At 42.8% G+C, this 26,445-nt stretch overlaps 1 protein-coding gene across 2 annotated transcripts; it reads left to right on the forward strand.

Annotated features, from left to right (window-relative positions):
- NEK9 (NIMA related kinase 9) lies at positions 1–26,197 on the forward strand. Of its 2 annotated transcripts, XM_083504516.1 has the most exons (22): positions 1–903; positions 3,036–3,213; positions 3,893–3,948; positions 6,407–6,477; positions 7,256–7,361; positions 8,023–8,154; positions 8,746–8,856; positions 9,245–9,309; positions 9,611–9,661; positions 10,645–10,837; positions 11,744–11,888; positions 12,483–12,683; positions 13,744–13,790; positions 14,871–15,026; positions 15,394–15,502; positions 15,995–16,156; positions 17,255–17,425; positions 17,605–17,667; positions 18,948–19,138; positions 21,928–22,089; positions 22,837–23,049; positions 23,812–26,197. In XM_083504516.1, exons 1-22 carry the CDS (start codon positions 715–717, stop codon positions 23,932–23,934), a joined length of 2,895 nt encoding a protein of 964 aa, XP_083360642.1. In that variant the 5' UTR covers positions 1–714; the 3' UTR covers positions 23,935–26,197. The 2 variants fall into 2 exon arrangements, 1 of the variants encoding a protein (XP_083360642.1); XR_014526450.1 differs by lacking the exons at positions 21,928–22,089; positions 22,837–23,049; positions 23,812–26,197 and adding an exon at positions 20,901–21,596 and having other exon boundaries at positions 383–903; positions 18,948–20,539.
- The last annotated feature ends 248 nt before the right edge of the window (positions 26,198–26,445 follow it).

The raw sequence follows: 26,445 nt of genomic DNA on the forward strand, positions 1-26,445 counted from the left end.
GGAGGGCAGTCGGTGGCCGCGCTTTCCCGGGAAGCAAGCAAGCAAGCACCTCGAGGGGGAAAGAGACTTTCGCTTGTTGCAAAAAGGGGACAGCCCTAAGCGGCATGGGAGGAACCGGCTCAAATCCCCGCGAAGCAACAGCCGCCCCATCATTTTATTTAGAGCAAGGACAATTGCGAGCTGCCTCCCGGGGCTGGGGTAGGGACGCGGACGGTGTCTTCTGAAATGCAAGCGAGGCGCGCACACGACAACCCCGCAGCACAGACGCCGCCTCTGAGGCGCTGCTCCCGCCAGCTCCCCGCGTGGCTCTCCCCTCGGCCTCGCGCCTGGTTCGCCAACGGCCTGCCGCGAACCTCCCTGCCGCGAGGCCGCGCCTGGGCTTGAAGTGGTTCCGGGTCGGGAGAAGCCGCCAACATGGAGCGTAGGGGGCCCGCGGGGCCTCCGGGAAGCCGGTGAAGGAAGGCAAGGGGCAGCCCGAGGGGGGGGACGGGACCCTGCTGCTCGCCTGGTTCTGAGGCCGCGAGAGGGGCGCGCGCGTGCGCACTGCCGGAGCCCCGTGGAATCCGCGGCAGCGTCTGAGGCCACAGCAGGAAGCTGCTGCTGCTGCTGCTGCCCACCGTCTCCCTCGCAGCAGCGAGGCCGCGGCTGGCGCTCGAGCCCTGCGGCAGGGAAGCCTCGGCGCCCCTTTCCTCAGCCCCAGGGCAAGCAGCAGCCATGTCTCTGGGCGAGTACGAGCGGCACTGCGACTCCATCAACTCCGACTTCGACAACGAGTCTTCCGGCAGGAGCGGCCCCCGGCCTGGCCCTGTCCTAGGCGGCGAGCAAGAGGAGCTGCATTATGCCCCCATCCGCGTCCTGGGCCGGGGCGCCTTCGGAGAGGCCACCTTGTACCGCCGGACCGAGGTAAATCTGCGCCCGCCTCCGCCGCGCCCCGCCATTCTTTCCCTCCTCCTCCTCCTCCTCCCGTCTCCGGGCGCGTTGGCTGAAGAGGCTCCCCTGCTCCCCCGTAGTTTGAATCCGAGCTCTAACCCCGCGAAGGAAGGCAGCATTATTGGGCACGAAATGCTCCTTAGATAGCCACCCCCTCGGGGTCACTGATATATCCTGCAGATGTTCAAAGACGCCAGAGACCCAGCCAGGAAAGCAAGCAAGCAAACTTTGGCCATGCATCCAAGTAGCGTCTTCGCGAATACTTAGGCTAAAGTGTGAACAGTTCTTCAGGGGGGGGTTCTTCGCAAAGGAAGACACAAGTTAACACTTCGGAAATCACGAAGTTGGAAGGGATCGTGGGGGGTCATCTAGTCCAACCCCCTGCAATGCAGGGACTCTTTTCCCCAAGGTGGGGCTTGAACCCACAATACTGAGATAAAGAATCTCATGCTGTACCAACTGAGCTATCACAGGAGGGTAAATGACAAAGCAGTTCTTGATTCTGGAAAGTGTGAAGTAGAAGAGAGCCCCTCAGAAGACACATTCCTCTCTGATAAGGGGTTGATCAAATCAGGAGGGTGCTTAAGCAAAACCCAGGAGCTTCTGTTGCGTTAATTTGAACTGGGTGCAATTAGGGCTAAATGACACTTGTTGCTAAATGCCTCATTGGAGTTGTGTGATTGATTCTTTAACTGAAAATGTCATCTGGTTAATCTGGATATTCATAAGGAAAGGGGTAAATGCTTTTTCTCCTGGCCTATGATCTCAGCTAAAATTGAAGCTGTTGTTTGGCATGAGAGAGAAGGTTCCATTGATACCAGTTGTTAATTCCCAGTTCTCATTTGGCACTTGGAAGCTGATGGAATTTGGGTAGCTGAAAATGAAATGTGGCACAAGGATGTAGTGGTGATATTTCCTCTCAAACAGCTTCCTGTACAGGGATAAAAAGAATGACAGGATGGAAGAGGGAGAAGGCAGCTGTAGAGCTGCATCATATTTCTGCAAGGATATGCCAGGCATATCATTTACGGTGCACAGAGGCTGATAACAAAGGATAGTCATAGACAGAAAAAACAAGCACAACTTTTCAGGAAAGTGTCTTACACAAGGTTATAAGTGTCGCACCCATATGGACACTAACCTTTGCAGAGCGGGTGAGTAAGTGGTAGAGTTGCCATGTGTTCTCTTTTTCCAGGACATGTCCTCTTTTTCAGGGGTGAGATTTGAGACAAAATGCATTTATTTGCTTTGAAAAGCCATCATAGCATTCTCTTTTTTGCTCTTCAAAATATGGCAACCCTAGTCAGTGCTATATAGATTGTGAAAGGGTACATCTATCATTGGCTTCCTCAGCAAAAAGGCTAACAGGGCCCAGTTAATTTAAAGGACCCGAAGATGTGTAGTTGTGGTTTTTGGAGGTTGAGGTAGAAATGCCCACTTCTGTCACTTTCCAGAATATCAGCCAAACTCTTCCCTTAATACATTTCCATTTTATTAATTGTTTTGCATCATTAACAGTGGTAGGTTATTATTTCTTTATTGACTGACTTAATTTATATACCGCCCTTCAAAGATCTCAGGGCAGTTCACCAGCATTTCCTGTGCGGAGAAGGAAACTTGATGGCACAGTTCAGTCAGTGATATATTTTTAATATGGCATTACAGAGAACCTGAAGGCCCCTGATCACAGATTCTGCTATTGCTTCAGGGAGTTAATAGACTGGCTAGATAAAACCATAGAATGATCAAGAATCTGCTTCAAGGATATAATACTAATTACTCCCAAGTTTTTATATCATTTTTAATATAATGTTGTTGCTGGAATATCTGACAAGTCCTATGAGCTAATCAATTCCTGTTAGCAAATTTAGACAGTGTTTGTGTGGAGTTGTGTATAAAATAACAATAACCTTTCTTCTGAAAAGTTTGTGCTATTTGATTATTATTCAAAAGGAAGAGAGTGTTGATAGCGATTTTTGGCATCAGAAATAAGGAAATGCCCATAGAGAATTTTTCAGACTAAATCTGAAAGTGAATGCAAAAAAGATTGATACATTGTAAGAAATTAAACGTGCATTTAGCTAACTAGATTTTTTGTATTCCAGGATGACTCACTTGTAGTGTGGAAGGAAGTGGATCTTACAAGACTGTCAGAAAAAGAACGCCGTGATGCTTTGAATGAGATTGTTATCCTTGCACTTTTGCAACATGACAATATCATTGCCTATTACAATCACTTCATGGATAACACTACACTTCTGATTGAACTGGAATACTGTAATGGTGAGAACTCTTGTCTTGTAAACAGCAGACATCTCTTCCATCTTAGGTTCTGTGGGGGAAGATGAAATGCAGAATCACTTTGTCTTGTTTATAGATGGCAGGCTTTAGTGACAGTTCTAACACAAACCAGAGTCATCTTGGAGAACTGCCACTTACGTTTCGCAGATACATATTCTAAAATGTATTTGTGGGAAGAAGAAACTTCGGAAGCAGAAATAGCTAAAGGAAAGATGAGGCACTAAATGCTCAGTAAATCAGATACAAACCTGCAGAATCTTGCAGGGGAAGCCTGGAAGAGGGCATTCTTTGTGGCAGCCCCTAAGTTATGGAACTCCCTCTCCACAGAGGTGCATCTAGCAACTTCATTATACAGCTTTCAGCAAATAAGAAAGACACAATTCTTTGCCTTGGCCTTTGACACCTGAGATGTGCATTTTCAGAACCCACCCTTAAAAAAAAGAAAAGATTGTGATTATATTTTTAATTATAAGTTCTTAAATACTTTTAAACTGCATTTTGGATTGTTGTAACCTGCCTTGGGATGCTTAGGGTAAAGAGCAGGTGATAATCATAATAATGAAAAAGCTTGGGGAAATGGCAAATTCCTGGAGGATTTCTGGTAAATGCTAATAGAACATTTACAATCGATAGGTAAAGCATTTCTCTCTTTTAATTGCAGGGGGAAATCTCTATGATAAGATCCTGCGGCAGAAAGACAAGTTGTTTGAGGAAGAGGTAACTTGAACAAACTGAGAAGTAACAGAACAGAGTTTAGTACTGTTTGATGTGCTGCATTTTCCCAGTGTTTATTTCATGCTTATTGCTATAGTATTAGCAAATTGCATCACTTGTGCCAGGAAACAATTAGCCTTTTCTTGGTGTTCTAGTCTTGAGCAGAACACTTTGATCCTTCGTTGTTGATCACGTAGCAAGAATAAAGATGTTACATTGGTACCTCGGGTTAAGTAGTTAATTTGTTCTGGAGGTCCGTACTTAACCTGAAACTGTTCTTAACCTGAAGCACCACTTTAGCTAATGGGGCCTTTTGCTGTTGCTGCACCGCTGGAGCACGATTTCTGTTCTCATCCTGAAGCAAAGTTCTTAACCCGAGGTATTATTCTGGGCTAGTGGAGTCTGTAACCTGAAGCGTATGTAACCTGAAGCGTATGTATCCCGAGGTACCACTGTACTTGGGTTTTCACTGGTGTCGAAGTCTTTTATTCCCTGTCCCCATGGAATGGTATTCTTCTGGGATTGTTCATTAATTTACAGATAATCTTGTAGAACGTTACATTTTATTTGTAAATAAATAAAAAGATTAATTAACTATTTTATTTTTTTTAAAGACTTAAACAGTTAGTGTAATTTTGAGAACAATTAAAAATAGCATAGAAAAGTGAGCAGCAGAAATGCAGTGAAAAAAGTTCTTTAGTAGCAGAACTGTTCTTCACTGTATGACAAGAGTACAGTTAGGGAGCAAGCCTTACTTGGGAAGGGAGCTCCAGGGTGTAAACACAACCTTTGTAAAGATTTTACTCCTTTCTCTAATGGTACTCGTCTTAGTAAATGAGGGCATGAAGAACAGGGTTGTGCTTAAGGACCTTGTGGAATGGGAAAGTACACATGGGAGGAGGCAGAGGGGTTGCCATGCCATGGTAATTAGTTCTGTGATTTCACAGTCTTTATCTCTTTTTAGTTTTTTATTTTGGCCTGATGTTCAGCCCATATTTCTAAATATGGCTTGTAAGTAGTGCAGTAAGTGTCTATCTGTAGGATTCTCATGCAGAGCAATCCCTGTGCATGTTTACTCAGCATTAAAACCTACTGTGTTTGGTGGCACTTACTGCCAGGTAAGTATATACAGTCATACCTCGGGTTAAATATGCTTCAGGTTGAGCGTTTTCAGGTTACACTCCGCATTACTTCTGGGTTTCGCTGCTCGCGCAAGCACAGTCTCTCAAAATGACATCACGTGCATGCACGGAAGCAGTGAAACGCGATCCTCGCATGCGCAGACGCATGTTACGTTCTACTCAGGATGCGAACGGGGCTCCAGAATAGATCCCGTTCGCATCCAGAGGTACCACTGTATAGGATTGCAGCCTTAGATATAACTGTGGTTAGCTATTATTACTAGTTAGCTATTATTACTAGTTTTCTGTAGGTTGCCCTTGGCTTATTATTAAGAGATTTAAGAATCTGCATGACTACAATTACACAGCAAATCGTAGGATAGCAACTCTAATGTAGAAACTGGTTATTCCTGCCAGTATGCTTAGAATTCCAAACTTGCTCTTCCATTCTATATTTTTTAAAAGGAACAAAGGTATTTACATTCTTCAATATCTTTAATCTAATTGTTAAATTTGGTAAGTAGAATAATACATGCAATTACTGATTTTTTATTTTTATTTATTTATAAATTTGTTAGTCATCTTTACAGCAGTTGACAGTGCAATACTTTGCATGTTTACAGTGGTGCCCCGCAAGACGAATGCCTCGCAAGACGAAAAACCCGCTAGACGAAAGGGTTTTCCGTTTTTCGATGCGCTTCGCAGGACGAATTTCCCTATGGGCTTGCTTCGCAAGACGAAAATGTCTTGCGAGTCTTGAGATTTTTTTCGCTTCCCCCCCCCTTTTTCTAAGCCGCTAATAGCCTTTTAGCCGCTAAGCCACTAAGCCTTTAATAGCCGCTAATAGCGCTAAGCTGCTAAGCCGCTAATAGGGTTGCTTCGCAAGACGAAAAAACCGCTAGACAAAGAGACTCGCGGAACAGATTAATTTCGTCTTGCGAGGCACCACTGTATTCAGTAGTAAGTCCCAGTAGTAAGTGTTCAGTTGGGCTAGTAAGTGCATCTAGAATTAGTGCTCAAAATTATTTAAAGCATTCTAAAAACCATCATATTAAAACAATTTAAAAAGCTAAAACTAAACTCAAAGGCATATAACAAGTGTTTGTAACTGACAGATTCTGGCAATAGCCTTTACAATTAAACATTTTCATTTGCTGGCATAAACTATATCGTGAAGAGACAAGCACTTGTCATCTTACACCATGGAGACTACGTTATCCTGGAAAGATTACACCTTGAAAAATATCTCAACACTGAGTTGTTCATATTGGAATAATAAAATTATCTTTCTAAAATAAACTTCCTGAAGTGTTTCCCGTGTGAACTCTCTTTCTTTGCAGATGGTAGTGTGGTACCTATTTCAGATTGCATCAGCAGTGAGCTGCATCCACAGGGAAGGAATCCTTCACAGGTAGGTGTGATTAATGAAGCTTGGGATAACTTGTGGCCTAGTGGCTGAAGGTAAAACATGCTTGAGAGTATTGATAGCCTGCTGCTGCAAATACCATTTTAGCTAGTTTTTCCCTTGCTGCATTTTTCGAGCATCTACAGTGGTTCCTTTTTAAATTGTCTGTTGTTATTTTTAAATATTTTACTAATAGTGTTTTATTTTACTTGGTATTTTATTCTAATTGGTACTTTTATTGTTGTTAACTGCTTAGGGCATTTGATATGATGACAGGGAATAAATATTTATCATAACAAATTGTGGGCGGTATTCAATATGCTTGTTCTATCAGTGAAACTTCCCCAGCTGTCCATGTGAGCCTCCCACATGCTCCCTAAATCTGTGGGTTCCTCCAACCCACTGGAGCAGATTGGGGAGGGCACTGGGTGCATGTGTGGGGCAGGGAGTTCTGTTACGCAAATGGAAATCCTTGTGCTAATGGAACAAGTGCATTGGACACCATCCTAAATGTAGAGTAAAGGGAAGCAATCTGATTTGCTTCACTCTTCTTAGCACAGAAATTGGATTTTCTATATTACAGATAACTTAATACCCTAGTGCAGTCTTCCTCAACCTTGGTACCACCAGTTGTTGTAGGGCTACGGAAATCTGTGACATCAGGTGTGGAGAGGAATGAGTTAAATCCTTTCACAGTAACATTAATAGAGGAGGAATAGCAGCATACTGAGTCCTATACCTGGTGACTGGAAGAACTACATCACTTTAATGCTTCTTTTTCTAGAGATATAAAGACACTGAATATCTTCCTCACTAAAGCAAATCTTATAAAACTGGGTGACTATGGTTTGGCGAAAAAGCTGAACTCTGAATATTCGATGGCTGAAACTGTGAGTGTCTGAAACTTTAATATTTTGATAGACTAATTTATTTGTACCTGTCTGGGATTTTGTGAGCAAATCAGGAGCTTGGGGTCCTTTGATGCCACTTAATGCTGTTTGCTTCTTTTCCTACTCCACTTCTGAATTGTCTTGTTAGAAATATAATATATCCTGTTACTTTGTAACCTGCCATTAGCAAATATGTATTCATTCAGATTTGCAACCCTTCAGTTGGGAAGGGCAGCAGATCCAGCCTCCGTGGAGCATTCTTGTAAGTTACCACTACTGCCTCTTTCTCCTCTGCATGCCCACAGCTATGCAGTCCTGCTGTTGCTGCTGCACCTGTTTGTCACCCAGAAGCAGGTGGCGTGGGCATGCAGGCGGTAGGTGTGCAGCAGAGGCAGTGGGAGGGTTGGAGTGGCATTTTCTGTTCTGCCTTTAGTGACAAAACAGTCTTGGGCCAGCCCAGAAAGAGAATAGGTCTTATAATCCAGTATTTAAGTTTTTACTTTGCATGCTGAAACACAATATAAGCATGTTTGGGAGATGGGTGTTCTTATATAAAATGACTAGAAATTAGCACTTGCAGGGAAAACAATGAACTGTGTCTGATCTACTGGTATCAAGGAGTTGGGCAGACTATCTCTAACATTTTTTCTCTGTTGTGCAGTTGGTAGGAACCCCGTACTATATGTCTCCAGAGCTCTGCCAGGGAGTAAAATACAACTTCAAATCTGATATCTGGGCAGTTGGTTGTGTTGCCTTTGAGCTCCTCACACTGAAAAGAACTTTTGATGCAACAGTAAGTCACACCTTGACTGGTCACTAACGCTACATAATTTCCTTTAATGTTCTGTGTGTGCTTGAGAGAGTGAGAGGGAGCCGCCAGTTGTGAAGAATGTGTTACAGTGAGAGCTGTAGGTCAGTTGGGTATCGCCTGTTCAGGGATGATTATCATTCTTGAATTAGACCCACTGAAATTGATGGACCCAAATAACAAGTCCATTGATTTAAGTGGTTCTGAATATGACTGACTTGGCTATCACCCGGTAAATTGTCCCTTGCTGATGTTCTGAGTCTATCTAGAAAGTGTATAGGAAGCTGTCTTCTACTGAATCATAAAGTTGCTATATGTAGCTTGGTATTTTCTATGCTGCCTGAAAGTGGTTGTCTAGGGTTTCAGGTAGGAGTCTTTTCTAGCCTTACCTGGAGATGCTTGAATTGAATCTAGAACTTTTTGCATGAAAACTAAATGTTCTGCCACTGAGCTATGTTCCAATAGTACGTAACATCTGAAACAATCAGAGAGAGAGAATATAATGCAGATCCACAGGACATTTTCTTAAACAGGTTCTCCAGATGCACTTGAATGATCACACTATTTCCTTTCTAGAATCCCTTGAACCTCTGTTTGAAGATTGTGCAAGGGAACCGAGCAATGGAGGTAGATTCCAGTGTTTATTCTCTGGACCTCATCCACATGGTCCACTCCTGCCTTGATCAGGTTGGTGAGATACAGTTTGCTTTCAACTTTGCTGCCTCAGTGACACAACTTCAGAGGAAAGTGGGGTAAATGCCTTGTATTAATTACAAGACTAGATATGTAAGTTTCTGGGCATCCTTGTGTATGGGCTCTGCAGAATTTGTGTTCTTGCCTGCCCAAGATCTGCAGCAGCTTAGAAACTGTTAAAATACCTTTGTATTTGAAGTGAAGAATCTACAGTGACCTTTAACTTGACGCTTTCTGCTAACTTTAATATTCCTTTGATTCTCTGTGTATTGGGGAAATGGGTAAAGACCATAAGAATGTGGTTAGTTAATCTGCCCTGAGACTTAATTGTTGAAAAATGATCCCTTTCCTTAGGGAGTGACCTGTCACTCACCTCTTTCAGGATCCTGAGAAGAGGCCGACTGCTGATGAGCTGCTTGAGAGTCCCCTTATCAGCAAGCACAGGAGGTAAAGAGTTGTACATTCCTTGGACGTGAACAGGCCATGTTGTTTGGGAGAGAGCTACAGAATCTTGTACAGCCTACTAGTCATGTCAATGCTTCCCACATTCATTCACTTTGGCCATTGACTGATGAGGCACATCTTAGAATCATAGCATTGGAAGGGACCCTGAGGGCCATCTAGTAGGATTAGGTAGGATTCTTCTGCATGGCATTTAGTGTCTGTTAAGCCTGTTGGAATCCCCTGTCAGAAGTGCTGTAATAATAGATGGTTGCTATTCTTCTTATTGCTTTTTTTTTCATGGCAGGGAGATGGAAGAGAAAGTTGTGCTGCTTAATGGCCCAAACAAACGACCAAGGTAATGGAGTGTGTGTTGTACAGCGGAATTAAAGGAAGTAGGTTCCTAGACGTACTCACCCTTACGTGATTGCTTCACACTTTCAATGTTATCTTTTAGGTAATGCATGAGGCTACCACCTTGCTGAAGCTAAGCGGGTCTGAGTCTGGTCTGCACCTAGATGGGAGACTACCTGGGTACAATGTGTACACTGCCTTGAGTTCCAGAAGGGAAGAAGGCAGCTTCCACTCTTGTTGTAAACTGTGCCCATTCTTCCCTACAGATTTGAATTGGACAGCATCCAACTAAGCAGTTCTGCCAATGCAAGGAGTTAGCTGCACAGTGGAACTTACCTGCCCACAACTCTTCCTGTTGTGACACTTAAATCTGTTCAGGGGATGCACAAGGAGAAGGTGGGGAAATTCCATTGTGCAGCTAAAAGTCCTTGTGCGCAGCTAGCAGAACTGTTTAGTTGTATGCCACCTATTGACTTGACACCAAACTGCACTTAAAAATACTGCATTGCTGATACTACTACGTTTTTTTCTTCTTAAGATAAAAGCCATTTGCCATGGAAGATTATCCTTCATGGAATGCTGTAAATTTGCGTGTAACAAAATGTTGATGTTCTAAACAAAGTTGCTGAAGAGTCTGCATATTTTTTCCCATTTTTAACTGAAGCTTGCTCATGCCACTGTTTCTGGAAATTCAAAAGCCTTGCTCGAGTCATCAAATTGGATTCTGATCTTGATTTGTATGCAGATTGGAGTAATCTTCTTCAACCTTTGTTTATCTATCCCTAGGTTCCCTACCTTTAAATTCCTAATGCTGTTTATGTGGCTTCTGAACAACACAAGTACCACTAAGGCTTATATAAAATGTTTCTGCCTGGAACCTGGGAATTTAATTTTCTTCCAGCTTGTCTTCTATTTCAGGGCTTCTAAAGCTACTCATGCTAACACTGATGACTCTTCATAACTCCATATTGACCTCATGTTTTACAGAACAAGCACCATGAATGAGGCTCCTATTGCTGTGGTGACATCACGCACAAGTGAAGTATATGTCTGGGGGGGTGGGAAGTCATCCCCTCAGAAGCTGGATGCCATTAAAAGTGGCTGCAGTGCACGACAGGTCTGTGCAGGAAACACCCATTTTGCAGTGGTTACAGTGGAAAAGGAGCTCTATACTTGGGTGGTAAGTGAAGTGTATGAAAAGTACTTTGGAAACTTGGATAATGTATGAAGGCAGTGCAGAATGGATCTTGCATGAGTCATATTTAAGGTGTCACATCACTACTGATTGTCAGTATAGTTGGATATTCCTAGTTGATAAGTTGCGAAAAGTTGTAAGAGGTGTTACTCCCTGTTAGGATATTTCCGTTCCACCTTAAAAGGGAGCAGGCTTTGTGAGTCACAGAGTCTGCGTATTTCCTGTTCACAGGAAGTTTATGTTTTGTCTATGCTTTCGTTTCTCTCCCTGTGCCTGAGACATCAACACAGGCAGTCATGTTTTCTTTGTTCTGACCAACGCTGAATAAAGTTGTAAATAATGCTCTCCTGAGTGCATCTTTCGCTGTGCGAATTCTGCTGATAGAGTGTGCACCAGCTCTGGAATGTGGCAAGCTATTTTTGGAGCTCGTGTCGCTAATTGAATGATACTGCGTGTCTACGGGAGATCGATGGATCGCCCGGAATCGACGTGGGGCCTTGATGGCTGATGTCTCCCTGGCAGTATCCCAACACTCCCCATTCAAGAGTTTATGCTGCTTAAGTTCAAGGTCTAAAACATGCACAGGGTTTTTGTTTGTTTGTTTGTTTTGCTTTCTGTATATGACAGCAGTTATTTCACCTCCAGGAAAATGCCCCAAAGGTTCAGACAAGTGCAGCAACACCCTATAAGATGTGAGAGGCTGTTGCTGAAAGAAAAATAGGGCACTCTCCCCAGTGTGTGCATGAAGGTGTACATGGGTCTCTCAGGATCCCAGTTGAAGTATATATAGTTTGTTACTTGGTTCCTTCACATCAGACTTGCTAATAATGCTCCTTGGAGTTCCCAGGATGCATCCTTTACCATCCTTTACCATGCTTCTGCATATTACAGAACATGCAAGGGGGCACCAAATTGCATGGCCAACTGGGACATGGAGACAAAGCCTCCTATCGGCAGCCTAAGCATGTGGAAAAACTGCAGGGCAAAGCCATTCGCCAAGTGTCTTGTGGAGATGACTTCACTGTCTGCATCACAGGTAAGAGACAGGTAAAATGTACCAGCAGATAAATGGTGTGGAAGAACTCAAATGCTATCTTGTTTTTGTTATATACATTGTAAACCACCCTGTGGTACCTGGATGAAGGGTGATGCATAAATTTAAAACATAAATAAACAAATAACATATGTATTGGCTGAAAAAGAAAATGACCTTTGCAGCAAGAGAGCATGAAATATTATGGCATAGGTAAATGCAGGGAATTGCTGTATTGCTGCACTGGAATTAGTGCAGCTTCCCAAGATCAATATTTATTTCATGTTGCTTTAAACATTTATATATCACCAACATCTATATGCAGCATAAAACCAATACAATAAAACACAAAAAGATGAGGAAGAAAACATGTTTGACAGTCAAAAAAGATTCTGCATGGTAACCTCTGTGATATGCATACACGGTGTAGATATGGGGCACCCTATCATTTAGTGGATGCAGGGCAGGGCACATTAGTCCAAGCATATAATTGACCCAACTTGATCTAGATAATTAGATAACATGGTAGTCTGGTTTCCCTGTGTTTGAAGGAGTCAGAATCTCTATCTTACTCATTTGTCCCTTCCTTTCATGTAGATGAGGGTCAAGCCTTTGCCTTCGGCTCAGACTACTATGGCTGTATAGGTGTTTCCAAGGCATTTGGTTCTGAGGTTTTGGAGCCCAGGCAGCTGACCGTGTTCCTCAGCAACCCAGTGGAGCAGGTTTCTTGTGGAGATAACCATGTGGCTGTGCTGACCCGAAACCGAGAGGTCTACACATGGGGCTGTGGAGAATACGGTATGTGGCTTTCTATCTGCAGTCTCTAATATTGGCAGTAGAGACTGAGGCAAAATGCACACAATAAGAGTCATTCGAAGGAAAAACATGCATGCTCCTTCTCAAGTTTCATTTTATATGGTTGTGAACCACTTAGAGGTTTTCTTAAAATCAAATGGTATCATTTTTGTGTGAAATAAAAACATAACTACGGTATAATCACAGGCAATTGAGAGGCACTGTTTTGGTAACTGACTGGTGACAGATCTAACTTTTAGTGATATGAAAAACATCAGATTAAATTGGGATCCCTAATTCTGGAAAGATGGATGGTCATATCTATGATGTTGGATCTGTGAACATGAGAAATGAGGCAGCCCTGTTTCCTCAGTGTCAGGGAAGAGTTAGAAGATTCCAGTTTCCCAGAGGGAGAAAGCATTCCCCAAGGGGGGGAGGAGAGCAGTGAATTGAAGAGAAGAGAGCAAGAGGAACAACAGGGAGGGATCGGCTGTTCCCAGGAAAGGCAAGGGTTAAGTTCTAGCTCAGATTGGGAGGAGGGGAGATCCAAACCAGCTCTAGTGAGGAGGTTAGAAAAAAGAGCGGGAAAGCGAAGGGAAGGGCGCCTTCGCCATTTTGAGAGTGGCTGGTCATGGAGAAGCAGAGCTCAGAAGGTATCTGAAAGAAGTGACTCTGAGGAATAATATTTAAGAACCGTTTATAAGATTGTTTTGTTAATACGCAATAAAAAGTTATAAAAGAACAAGAAGCGTTTGTGTGGTGATCTGAAGAGGACAACGACCAGTCCTGACACTCAGACTGGACAGTCTGCTTTGAATCTGAAAGTCATTATCTGTAATAGTGTCCTTCAGCCAGGGGCAAAACTAGGCTTTACTTCACCCAGGTCAAAGACCCAGTTTGGCACCCCCCACACACACATTTGTGTATACACACACACAGGCTTGGAGTCTCAATGGCACCCCTCTAGATGCTTCACTCAGGGCAAACCCCCCGCCCCCCCAGTAGCTATGGCACTGTTTTCAGCACTAGGAAATTTCTCATTATTGTGTCTTCTCAAATGCAGGTCGCTTAGGTTTGGATTCAGAAGAGGATTACAGCCTCCCCCAGAAGGTAAAACTGACTAGATTTTTGCCATACTTTATGGGCTTCACACAGGTCACTGTGGCTCTGTTGTGGAGTATGTCCTCTCTTATAACAATTTTAAGACCATGAATTTAGTACAGTTCAATTATTAATAGGGATAAGCTGGTGGAAGAAAGTAATTCTAAGATCACTTCTTATTGCGCCTTAGATTTCAGACTAAAACTGCAGAGTGGAAGAAAAGGAGGACCTTTTCTGCCTCCCCACTTCCAGCTACTCTCTGAAGACTGGAGAAGAGACCCTCTTAAGAAAATTAGGGAGGTGGGCAGGGGAAGGCTAGACCAGGGGTCAGCAACCTGCGGCCCACAGGCTACAAGTGGCCCATGGGGGTTTTTTAAACGGCCCACGGTGAGTCCCCGCACACTGCGCTAAACCGGCGCAACACAGAGCAGGGACTCACTTCCGCGGTGCCAGAAATCGTTTCTGCACATGCGCAGACACCAGAAATTGCATCTCCGCAGACGCAATCCGGCCCACGGAGCGATCTCTGCGGGAGTGAACCGGCCCAGGTGAGGTAAACCTTGCCGACCCCTGGACTAGACCATGTGAAAAATGAGCATAATATTTTAGTTTCAGTTCATTCATTTACATCTTTGTATTCTTGTTATAAAAGCACCTAGACATTCTGCTGTTGTGTAGGTTTATGGTTCCATTTAGCTCCTAGCTTTCATATCTCAGTTTCTAACTCTGGCACCACTACTGAGGAGGCACCCTGCCTGGTTCCTCGGTGCTGGATCTCCTTTCTACCTAGTCCAGATATTATTATATTTGGTCTTCACTTAGGAACATAGGAACCTTATCAAACCAGGTCGGAGTATTTGTCCAATTTGCCCAGAATTATTTACTCTTGCTAACAGCAGGTCTCCAAGGTTTTAAGCAGAGGTCTTTCATGTCACCTGCTACTTCATCCTTTTTTTAAAGTGGGGGTTCTAAGGATTGCATTGGGACTTATTACATACAAAGCATCTACTCTGCTATTGAATTAAAATTTCTCTTACTTGGTGACTGCAGTATTCTGTTGCAAGGATGTATCATGTTTCTCCTCTATAGGTAGAAATTCAGAAGACTTCCAATATTGTTTCAGTCCAGTGTGGCAGTGATGGAACCTTCCTACTCACACAGGCAGGCAAGGTTTTGGCTTGCGGTCTGAATGAGTTCAACAAACTGGGCCTGAACCAATGCACTTCAGGGATCATTAATCATGATGTGAGTAGTAATTTTCAAATTGCATGGGAAATAAAGTTCTGGAAGTAGCAAATACGTATCTATTAATAAAAATGAATTTATTTTCAATAATCATTAATAAATGAAACATAACATATTTATTGAATACTAGGTTGGAGCCATAGAAGGAAAAGAAAAACTAATGTGATATACCATGCTTAGCAGTAGGCTGCTTTCAGTTTTGTGTGGTACATTCAGCTGCAGGTTGGGTGTATTTGAGCAGTCTGCACAAGAAAATAGAATTTGATCTAGGCAAAAATTGTTTGCTTTGGAAGGACTTGTATGATACTATGGCTTAGTGATGCACCACATGGATAGATTTGTTGGACTTTCTGCTCTCTTCCCTTAGGCTTACCAAGAAATTCCATACACCACCTGCTTCACTTTGGCCAAGAAACTCTCCTTCTACAAGGTTCGCACCATTGCCCCAGGAAAGACACACACAGCTGCCATAGATGGTGAGATCTAATCCCATTGTAATTGTATTTTATTCTTACAAAATAAAATCTGTAAAATACTTGGGGTGGGAGTGCTTAATGGCCCAATCAAACGACCAGGGTAATGGATTGAGTGTTGAAGAGTGGAATTAAAGTATATTTCAACATCAGAATCTGTTCATCACATCCCTTGCGAACATAGATCCGTTTGCGACTGGAAAACATTGTAAATTAATAAAGTACGGACTTGTTAACATTAGTGCACCCTTGCATTTAGCGCTGTATTTTAAATCGGCTGTTTCAAAATTTAAGCTCCACAAACTATTCGAGGTTTATTGAACAGGACCAATGCTGATTTTGAAATTAGTTTCTTTGTTCCACATTAGTAAAAAAATCTGAAACCTGAGAATTACCAGTGATGTATCAGATAAAGAGGAAGCCTGTCTGGTTCTCCAGTAGAGCTTAGCCACTGATGTGGTGTCCACAATGAGCCTTGTTCTTCCTTTCTTTCAGAACGGGGTCGTTTGCTTACCTTTGGCTCCAACAAGTGTGGGCAGCTGGGTGTTGGAGACTATAAGAAACGTCTGGGTATTAATCTGCTAGGAGGACCTCTTGGGGGGAAGCAGGTCATCAGGGTTTCCTGTGGTGATGAGTTCACTATAGCTGCTACTGATGGTGAGTGTTGGTGCTGGTGAGTTGGCCATGATTTTTTGTAAGCAGCATCTACAGAGGGCCACGCGTGGCTACCTGCAATATTGGAGGAGAATAACATCCCGACTGCATTAGAGGAGAGGAACTTTGCTGTATAGCAATAATTGTAGTAAAGCAACACAAAACATAATGTTCCTGCAGGAGTGCCATATGCTGGTGGTTGGGAACCTCTGGCCTAAGAAGGCCTGCCAGACCTCTCCCTTTGGCTTGCCAAGCTGTTTTGTGCAAGCCTCACGCACCTGTCAAACATCTGATGACCTGTGATGTCAGGTGTGAGGCGGTAAAAGGGATATCTAATCTTCATTCTAAGCATTACAGCACTAAGATTGGAGATAAGCCCTCTGGCTACTCATTGACAATAAAAGGCAGTCTTTCCCTTTACTGCCGCTGTAATGCTGGGGTGAGGGTAGAAATGCTGCCGTCTGTCTTTTTCTGTTAAGAGATAGCTCTGCCTGATCTTTATCTTCATATCTTTGTGCAAAACAACATATATCCAAGATTGGAGATAAACCATCTGTCTGCTCTAAAGAACAGGTAGAGAGCCTACCTTAGTGCTGTGGTGCTTAGCACTAATAAAGGGTGATAAAATCCCTGATCTTCTGTTAAATTAAGGCAGAGGGATCTTTCCAGCCACCCCTTCCAAGAACTGGAGTGGAGATGGTTAGAAATGCTGAGTGTATGTGCATGCATGCGTACCTGGTGTGAGAGTGCATGTATGAGTATATTACTGCATGTATGTATATGCATGTGAGAAGTTGAGAGGTGTCTGGTGTATGTGTTTCAATGGGGGATTAGAGGTACATGCATTTGTCTTTTCTGAGGAGTTCTTCCACCCACCCACCATTGGAATGACGCTCCCAGAATACTGGGCAAGTGCCAGTCTGGCCCCTCGCGGAAAATAGGTTCTCAACCGCTGTCTTATGGTGTTCTTCTAGACTGCATGATTAAAATTTCAACTGAAGGTGAGCCATTTGAGTGGAATGAAATGCAGCTGTATAGGAATCCTTGAAAGGCAGTTTGGAGTGTCTGACTTGAGGCTGATAACACTTTTCTCTTCCCCAGATAACCATATCTTTGCCTGGGGTAATGGTGGAAATGGCCGTTTAGCAATGACACCAACAGAAAGGGCTCATAGTTCTGATATTTGTACATCATGGCCTCGGCCCATTTTTGGTTCCCTGCATTACGTCCCAGATTTATCTTGCCGTGGCTGGCACACCATCATAATTGTTGGTGAGTATTAAAAAGTTGGGAAACAGGAGCCTACTCAGGAATACTTATCTTCTCTAATCATAAGGGAAATGTAAAATGTAACAAGTTCACTGGAAGAGTAGGCGATAACCTTTCTAAGGAAATAGATCAGCATGTTTTTGGAATCTTCATCTGAGAAAATTTTCCTACTTTCTCTCCAGAAAAAGTTATAAATTCTAAAACCATCCTCCGCTCCAGTAGCAGTGGCCTCTCAATTGGGACTGGTAAGTAATCAGGCTTTTAATAATAGGCCAAAGCTGGGAAAACACCAACTAGGCTTTAGGAAGAAGGTGGGAGGACTGTAGGACCCTGTCAGAGCCCTCATGCCTCCTTCCCCAAGCCCAGTTCCTTGCTTACCCGGCTTTGGGAAGGCAGCATGAGGGCTGGGCGGTGTGGGTGTGGGTGTGTGTGATTTTGCCAAGAGCCACCAAAGAGGCCTCAATGGCTGCATGTGGCTCTCAGGCCATCTTGCCTGCTGCTTGATGGACCAAATGGGCTGACTCAGTGTACCTTCATTCCTATCTGAAAACCTCATCTTGACCTAGCCCATTCATTTCTTTTTTAAAACTCCTCTGGTAGATTATTCTATTTTTGTAGCTTATTCTCCCCCCCCCCCCCATTTCATACATCGGAGAGCACAAAGGTTCTTTTCCTTGACTAACCTGGTTCAGCCCACCTGGTTGAATCAGGATATGGAGAACCAGTCTAAGAAGATGGATAAGTGGTATTGCCAGAAAATAAAAAGATGGCGAAAGTTAAAGTTGGGGAAGAGGCACAGAGTTTATAAAATAAGTCTCTTCCTATTACGTTTGAAATAATAATAGTTTGTAGACAAATGTCTGAGAATATATAGTAGGTTTATCTATCATAAAAATCCAGTGTGGTGTAGTGGTTAAGAGCGGTAGACTCGTAATCTGGGGAACCGGGTTCGCGTCTCCGCTCCTCCATGTGCAGCTGCTGGGTGACCTTGGGCTAGTCACACTTCTTTGAAGTCTCTCAGCCCCACTCACCTCACAGAGTGTTTGTTGTGGGGGAGGAAGGGAAAGGAGAATGTTAGCCGCTTTGAGACTCCTTCGAGTAGTGATAAAGCGGGATATCAAATCCAAACTCCTCTTCTTCTTCTAAGGGGTCTGCGTTTCCAGAAAGTGGTAACTTTTGGCTCAGCTTAAGCTACTGTAAGTCCCCAGTGAATTAGTTTCGTTTCCCCTCCATGCCCCCCACAACCAGTGTATGGACATTAATATAATTTATTACAATTGCCCAAAATTGTGTGTCTAGTAAAAAATAATTCCAAACCTTTTGGGGGGGGTGTATGTTCTGAATATGCCTAGGATCCTATGTGAGCTGATGTACCTGAGTCTCATATCTTGTTTACTATTGGATTATGTTCTCTTTGCATCACCATTCTGAGGTCTGACAAGGCCTGCATTCCCAAGGCTGAAAATGCTTCTGAGCGAACAAGGGAAATATTTAAGGATTTTAATACTCTACCCATTTCTGCTAGTGGCCCAAAGCTCTACAGCTGAAGGAGGAGAAGAGGAGGAAAGTGAGCGGGACTCTGAGACCCCTGACCCCAGCAGAGGTTTCCGAGGAACCATGGAAGCAGACCATGGAATGGGGGATCGGATTAGTACAACAGAAGCAGTTGCAGACAGCAGTGCTGCCAGTAGCTCCTGCCCTAGCTGGTTACGCAAGGTAACAATTTCTGTCTCACATAAAGCAAAGGGGGTACAGGAAAACTGAATAGCATTTTTCCAATAAAGGTGTAGAATTTTTGGGTGAGAGGTTTCTCCTTGAAGTTTAGTTGAATTTTAGAATCATAGAATTGTAGAGTTGGAAGGGACCCTAAGGATAATCTAGTTCAAGCCCCTGTGGTGTAGGAATCGCAACTAAAGAATCCCTGATAGGTGCCCATCCAACCTCTGTTTAAAAATCGCCAGTGAAGGAGAGTCTCCCACTTTCTGAAGTCGTCTGCTCCTTTTTCAAATAGCTCTTACTGTCAGAAAGTTCTTCCGAATGTTCTTTTCTTGGCAAATCATAAAAGCACCATGGTAAATTTTACCTCTATTCCGGAATCACTTCTAAGGACGTAGTTTGAATAGCTTTGTAGGTGCGGCTTTTCAGGTAACAGACTCACTTCAGAAGAAAGAAGAGAAACCTTGATTAGAAGGATGATCGGTTTTGAATTCCAAACCCATAATTTTACAATGTATACCACTTGGAGTGTTTTGTGATTTAGCAGTGAATAAATATTTCTAATTAAAACAAATAAACAAGAAATGGGCTCAGAAATCCAGATTCAAAGCTTGAGAGATTGAGATTAAAGTAGAAACCATTTTAAACTGTCTTTGGCATTTTGTTTATATTTTTCTTTTCATGATGTGCTTTTTTATCATTTTGTTTGTAAATGCCCTGGAAGCTGATGTTGAAAGTTGATATAAAATTCCTTTTTCCCATTCTGATTAGCTTCTAGTAAAAATAACTGAGCTGAAGCAAGTTAAAGCTACAATATATCCCATCTAGCCTTTTGTATCAATGAGATCTCTTTTTATCCAGTACCTGTTCCTTTATACAGTCATACCTCATGTTATGTTTGCTTCACATTGAGGCTTTTCAGGTTACGAACGCAGCAAACCCAGAAGTGTTTACTTCGGGGTTCGCCATGCATGCATGCGCAGAAGCAACCTGCATGCTTTGCACATGCGCAGAAGCGCTCTATTGCGCTTTGTGCATGCGCAGTAGCGGCGCTCTACTTATGGACTTTTCGGGGTGTGAACGGCGCCCTGAAACGGGTCACATTTGTAAGTAGAGGTACCACTGTACAGTCGTGCCTTGGAAGTTGAACACCTTGCAAGATGAACGTTTTGGCTCTCAAACACCGCAAACAAATTGTTCTGCGTTATTTGGAACCTGGACGTCCACCGTTCCTGCAGCCAATTGAAAGCCACCCCTTGGTTCCCGAACGTTTTGGAAGTCGAACAGACTTCCGAAACGGGTTCTGTTTGACTTCCGAGGTACAACTATAATGCTAAAAAAGGTTCTGAAGCAGTTAAAAACATAACCGTTCCAGATAATTTTCCTTAGTTTATAGATAAGGTAAAGGGACCCCTGACCATTAGGTCCAGTCATGACTGACTCTGGGGTTGTGGCGCTCATCTCGCTTTATTGGCCGAGGGAGCTGGTGTACAACTTCCGGGTCATGTGGCCAGCATGACTAAGCCGCTTCTGGCAAACCAGAGCAGTGCACGGAAATGCCATTTACCTTCCCACCGGAGCGGTACCTATTTATCTACTTGCACTTTGACGTGCTTGCGAACTGCTAGGTTGGCAGGAGCTGGGACCGAGCAATGGGAGGTCACCCCGTCGCAGGGATTCGAACTGCCGACCTTCTGATCGGCAAGTCCTAGGTTCTGTGGTTTAACCCACAGCGCCACCCGCATCCCTTCTTATAGATAAGTACCAAACCTCTAAAAAGCAACATAGAAACAAGAAATTAGTTTTGTAGGACTGCACAGATTAGTTCATAATGTGTAGCATTTTGTTGACCTCCCTTGTAAAATTGAACAGCAGGATAAGTAAGTGAAATGCAAGTAAAACTGGCAGAGCCTAAAATTTAATATCAGCCCATCATTGCTGCAATATCAAAGTCTGTCTTTCACAGATAAATCCACACATATCAGAGCATGGTTTGCCATTGTTGGACAGCAGTCTATTGTAAGTGCCAATGAAACAAACATTATGAAATCTGGCAGTCATTTGCATCCTGACACTGAACAAAGCTTATCCACTGAATCATCCCAAAGAAAATATTATTGGGGCACAAACCCAAACTATCAAGATTCTGCCTCAAATAGGCAGCTACAGCTCATCAGTTCTGCCACTTCTATTGAATTCAGTCTGTCACTAAGAATAGAAGGATACATATTGCAAGAACACGTAATTTCTCTCTGTTACATTCAATGACCCATGCTATATTTTGGGGGAATAGCACGAAGACAAGTAGAACAGAAAGGAGACAGGCTCCAGTGTTTACTGGAATAAGATGTTTATTTAGCTCAATGTGTTCCAGAGACAAAACTTCTTTGTCAGAAGCTATAAGCAAAGATAAATATAAGAATAAAGGACATTGTTATTGCATCATAAAATCACAAAACCTTGTAAAAATTAAAAATACCTAAATTCAGAAAAACTAAAGATATAAATAAAAAAATTGTTACACTCTTAACAAAGTTTGGAAACACGTGAACTGTGCATCAGTAAATCTTAATAAACCTCCACATGTTTGACTCTTAGAGCCATTATCTGCAGTGTGAATCACACTGTGGCTATTTTCTGAACAGAAAGAGAATGACACCTGTGTTCCTTTTTTATATTCCTCATATTGCAGCAAAGGTAGATAAGAAAGTGAAGAAAATCTGACATTGTTCATTCTCTCTCTCTCTCTCTCTCTCTCTCTGTGTGTGTGTGTGTGTGTGTAAAACCAGGAGCTGGAGAATGCAGAGTTCATCCCCATGCCTGAAAACCCCTCTCTTGTGAGCCTAGCCTCTTCAGAATCTGACAAAGAAACTCTTCCCTACAATGAGCTCAAGGGACTGCACTTGGCTTCACCCACACATGTCGATAACAAGTCTGAAGCAGGGTCTTGGGTAATGTAAATTGCTAAACATATGGAACTCTTCAAGACAGTTTGGGGCTGATGGTAGAAATAGGATGCAAGGATAATAATTCAGACTGGTATAAATACAGACTGTACATGGGAAAGAGAGATAGTACATAGGAGAGGAGATAGTCTTTTCTTTTCTGAATCGTGGATGAGAGTGAGAAATTAATCCCAGCAGCAAGGAGACAGATGGCTGAGAATTATCTGAAACTGATGCTGTTTAAGGGCTTCATGATTTAATTTACCTCGCCCTAAGGAGCACCTTTGGTAAGGCACTTTTTTACCCTTCATTTCAAGAAATCAGATTGTGGTTGAGGAGGAGAATTAAAGAAAGAAAACATCTCAAGAAACAGGTACAGCTGTGGGAAAGGATGTAGTCTTAACCTACCCAGTCTCAAAATAGAATGCATATGACATTTGCAGCTACAGATTTGACAATGATTTCTCTATGAGCTAATATTACAGTACATCACTTATTCAAGAATTCTGCTTCCATTATTTAGTATTAAATTCTCAGTACTTTTTCTCTCATCTTCTACTCATGGCTTACTGCCATGGCCTGGGCAAGTATAGGCTTTGAAAAAATTTCACATTGTACATACAGGGTGAGTTCTTTAAAAGAGGGCCCTTGGATAGAGAGTACACATGTTCCACAGGGCCTCTTTTAAAAGACTCACCCTGTATATGTACATACAAACAACTCATTCCCGAATCTCCTGTCTTTCTTGTGCAGCGGCAACCCTTGGATTCAGCAGAGCCCTGTAGTGGGCAGAAGACATTTGGGGTACCAACTGCATGCAAATGCAGTTTGCTGCAGACTGAAGTGGAACGTCTGCATGGCTTAATATCAAAGTGTTTGGCTGACCAGCAGATGCTGCAGCAACAAACCAACCGTCTCAGTGCCCAGCTCCAGAGTCTCTCCAGGAGGACAGAAGGGTCACAGCAGGTAAGGTTTCCACTGTGAGAAGGATGACATACTAAATGCTGGAGTAATTCCAAATGTTCCTGTAGTTCCTTGAAATTGGTGCTGAGATCTAGATTAAGAGAAGTTAGGCTGTAGCAGCCAGTTGATAAAGTTGGATGCAAGCTAACAGACACGCAGAATGTGTGGCTTATACTGCAGTAATCTAGTAGCTTCAGACAACCTTGGGCTTGTTAGATTTGTGACTAGGAAGAGTTGACTGCAATATAGTGATGACTGTTTTGTTGGAAGGCTGGAGGATGCGTGACTCTACATTTACCAGCAGCATTTGGGGATGCTAGTGTTGGCTTAACCTAGAAACAAATGGGGTCTCTCTTACATCACTCCACTTTTATTTCTCTTCCCCTGCCTGAAGACCCCTGGAGGCTGATAATGGGGGAAATGTTGATTATTAAAACACACTTGTTTTTCCTTTCAGTTGGTCATCCCATGTCTGGAGTGTAACTTGAGCTCTGTTAGCTAATAGTAGAGGCAGACTGCCCCCCGTAAATATGTTCCAGATTAGGTCTCTGGGAAGCAGCGGATTTTTTAATAACACTTCCTTGGCAGCCTGAGCAGATGGTGGTTCGACTCTAAACCTCACTTTTCTATTCTTTGTACATGTGTGCAATAACCGAATGCAGCAGACATGGTTTAACTGAACAGCCAAGTGACAGAGTTCATGTGCAATATATAATGTGTTTCTTTATTATATCAGGAGTAATTTTTGTTTGTTTGTCTGGGCAGCTTGAGGCTCATTCCAAAGCCACACAAACATCCAAGGAAGAGATGGAAGCAGATCCAAAGCCTGACTTGGATTCTGACTCCTGGTGTCTCCTGGGAACTGACTCATGCCGCTTCAGCCTGTAGTCTTTTAAGTTCACTGGAATCTATCCAATTTCACAGCACACTAACTTGAATGAAGAGAGCAGGTTTCCTGGCTTCAGGTCCTTTGTGAACAAGAAGGTCAGGGTCTCCACAGCGTCCATGTATGCAAGAGGGGAAGCTCCTCCCTAAGCTATGAACCTAGGAGGACATTTAGAGAAAGGCAGAGCCCCAAGTTCAAGCCAGGGTCTGTTCAGACATCAGCAGCCTGCCCTCTCTATAAATACATTATCTCAGTCTGCCCTTGAGGTCAGGTAGCCACACTGCAGGAATGGCTCCAACAGCATGTCCTTAATCCCCCCCCCAACTTTGCAAAGGCAGCATTGAGCCCTGACACATCATCTTCTGGCGACTGAAAAAGGAAAGAAAATGAATATCAACATTAACAGTCAAGCTGTAATGCTCCAGGTTGCTTTCAACCTAAAGTCAAAGGGCAGGACATCAGCTTTGTAGGAGGGGAAGCATTGGAAAAAATACTACTCTGAAGGTGGAAGCAGAGAAAATCTGTCTGGAGATGCATTTCTGGTTATATTTCCTCCAATCTGTACAGAAAGTGTTTTTAACTTTTAACTGAGGGATGTTAGGGAGAGGATCTCTGTCACCCTTTTCTTAGCACTTCTAGGTACGGTTCTGATACGTGTTTTTTTTTTTAATGGCTGTATTTTCCAGTTATCTAAGGAGTCTGTAGTTCTAGAGTTCACAACAATTATTTTTCAAGCCAGCCAAGGACTACGTGAAATTGAAATTGGACACACAACTTATTTGCTTCTTCTTTTCATCTTCGTTTGAGTACTGGAGTGAGTTGTTGAAAGCCTCTTGGCTTTGCGCCCCTTCTGCAAATCAGTATTTTCATTTCCTGTCTAATTCTTTATGAAGCTGGAAGAAAGCAGTGTCAGCTTTAATAATTTATCCAAATAAATTACTTAGAACCATAGACTTGGTAGAGTTGGAAGGGACCATGAGGGTCATCTTGTCCAACCCACAACCTTGAGATTAAGTCTCATGCTCAACCAACTGAGCTATCTTGGCTTGTAATAGACTAACATATACCAATTCAAAGCCTTCTAGTTTAATCAGTTCTAAACTGTATATAAGGGAACTCTGAAGATAGAGTTTCTGCTTTTCACCTTAAAGATGAAATTGATACTTTCGCTAAATGGTGTAATTGGCATAATTGTGTTTCCTGGGAGCCACTTCTGCATACTCCCCACCCTGGAGTGGAATTCCCACTGTTCCTTATTTAAGAAAATAATACCCTAATCTAACTTTCATGAACAGTTACTGTATCTATTTTATCTTTTATTTGCTAGTCATAGATGGAGTTTACAATCTCCCATTCACTTGTCTCTAATATCCCCTTATGCACTTTTCTCTTCTAGAACTATTATCAGACTGATAAACATTTTCTGGCTGGAAACAGGTGCTAGAGTATCCTACCCTAATAGTTCCATTGTTGAGGAGTTACCTGGTTCTTCTCCAAATACTGTCTTGGAACTGACTTAGATACCATTTTTTTCTTCTGTTCAGCCCCAAGAATAGTGTTGGTATGCCTTTCCTTACTGTTGGTGGAGGAAGGAGAAGAGCTTGAATATAAAATACCAAATGAACCGTAGGTTATTGTGTTATTTGATCGATAATCTTGTCTCCAAAAGTATTGGAGCAGTTTTATTATTTTTATATGAGAATGCTGTTGTGGCTGTAGAGACTGTCCTGTTATAAAGTAGGAACTAAGAGAGAATGAACTAGCACTCTTGGATATTGTCCAGCAAGGAATTGCTGAGCAAATGGGAGTTGCTTCGTGTTACACGTTTGGTAAGTGAAATGCACAATTTCCCCCTTGGATCTTGTGGAGTACTAGATACTATAATGAGGATGATCTGTGCTCCACAGCAATATATGTATGTGCCTTAGGATTCACGCTGTTCAAGCTGTGCCTGTTACAGACCATAATATATGCACCAACCCTGCTATGCAACCAAAGAAGCAGTTTAAACACATATCGTGCCCTAGGCTAGAGGGCAAATGGGCCAGGTGTGCCTTTGAGCAGTTTCAGACCCATTTCTTTCAGCAGTGCTAGCTCTGTAGATGTCAGTCTCTTGCTAGCATTGCTGTTAATTTGTTATAATGGAATGTGAAACATGCCTGCACTGACACTCTAGTTGAAAACTAGTTTGTCATTATCTATTTTTTGAAAGGTTCAATGGTGGAATGGTTTGACGTTTTCTGTTTAAATAAATGTTGACACTCATTTGCCTCGTGTGTTCTGAATTTTTCTAATAGAAATGAGATAATGTATGCTTACTTGTAGCTCGAGTACAGATCCATGATTTCAGCATCCACTCTGGACTTCTTATCTTACTTAAATGGAACAAACTCTTTTTTCCCATTACTTGGTTGTTACACTTGCAGTCATCAGAAATGTTAGGATGGATGTCTTGCGCTTTCAGTGACAGAGTTTGCCTCTAGTTTTTTTGAGGCGCCCCCCTCCCGCAAGGC

Source organism: Podarcis liolepis (genome assembly GCF_965112155.1).
Source record: "Podarcis liolepis genome assembly, chromosome: 1".
In the NCBI taxonomy this organism is placed as follows: domain Eukaryota; kingdom Metazoa; phylum Chordata; class Lepidosauria; order Squamata; family Lacertidae; genus Podarcis; species Podarcis liolepis.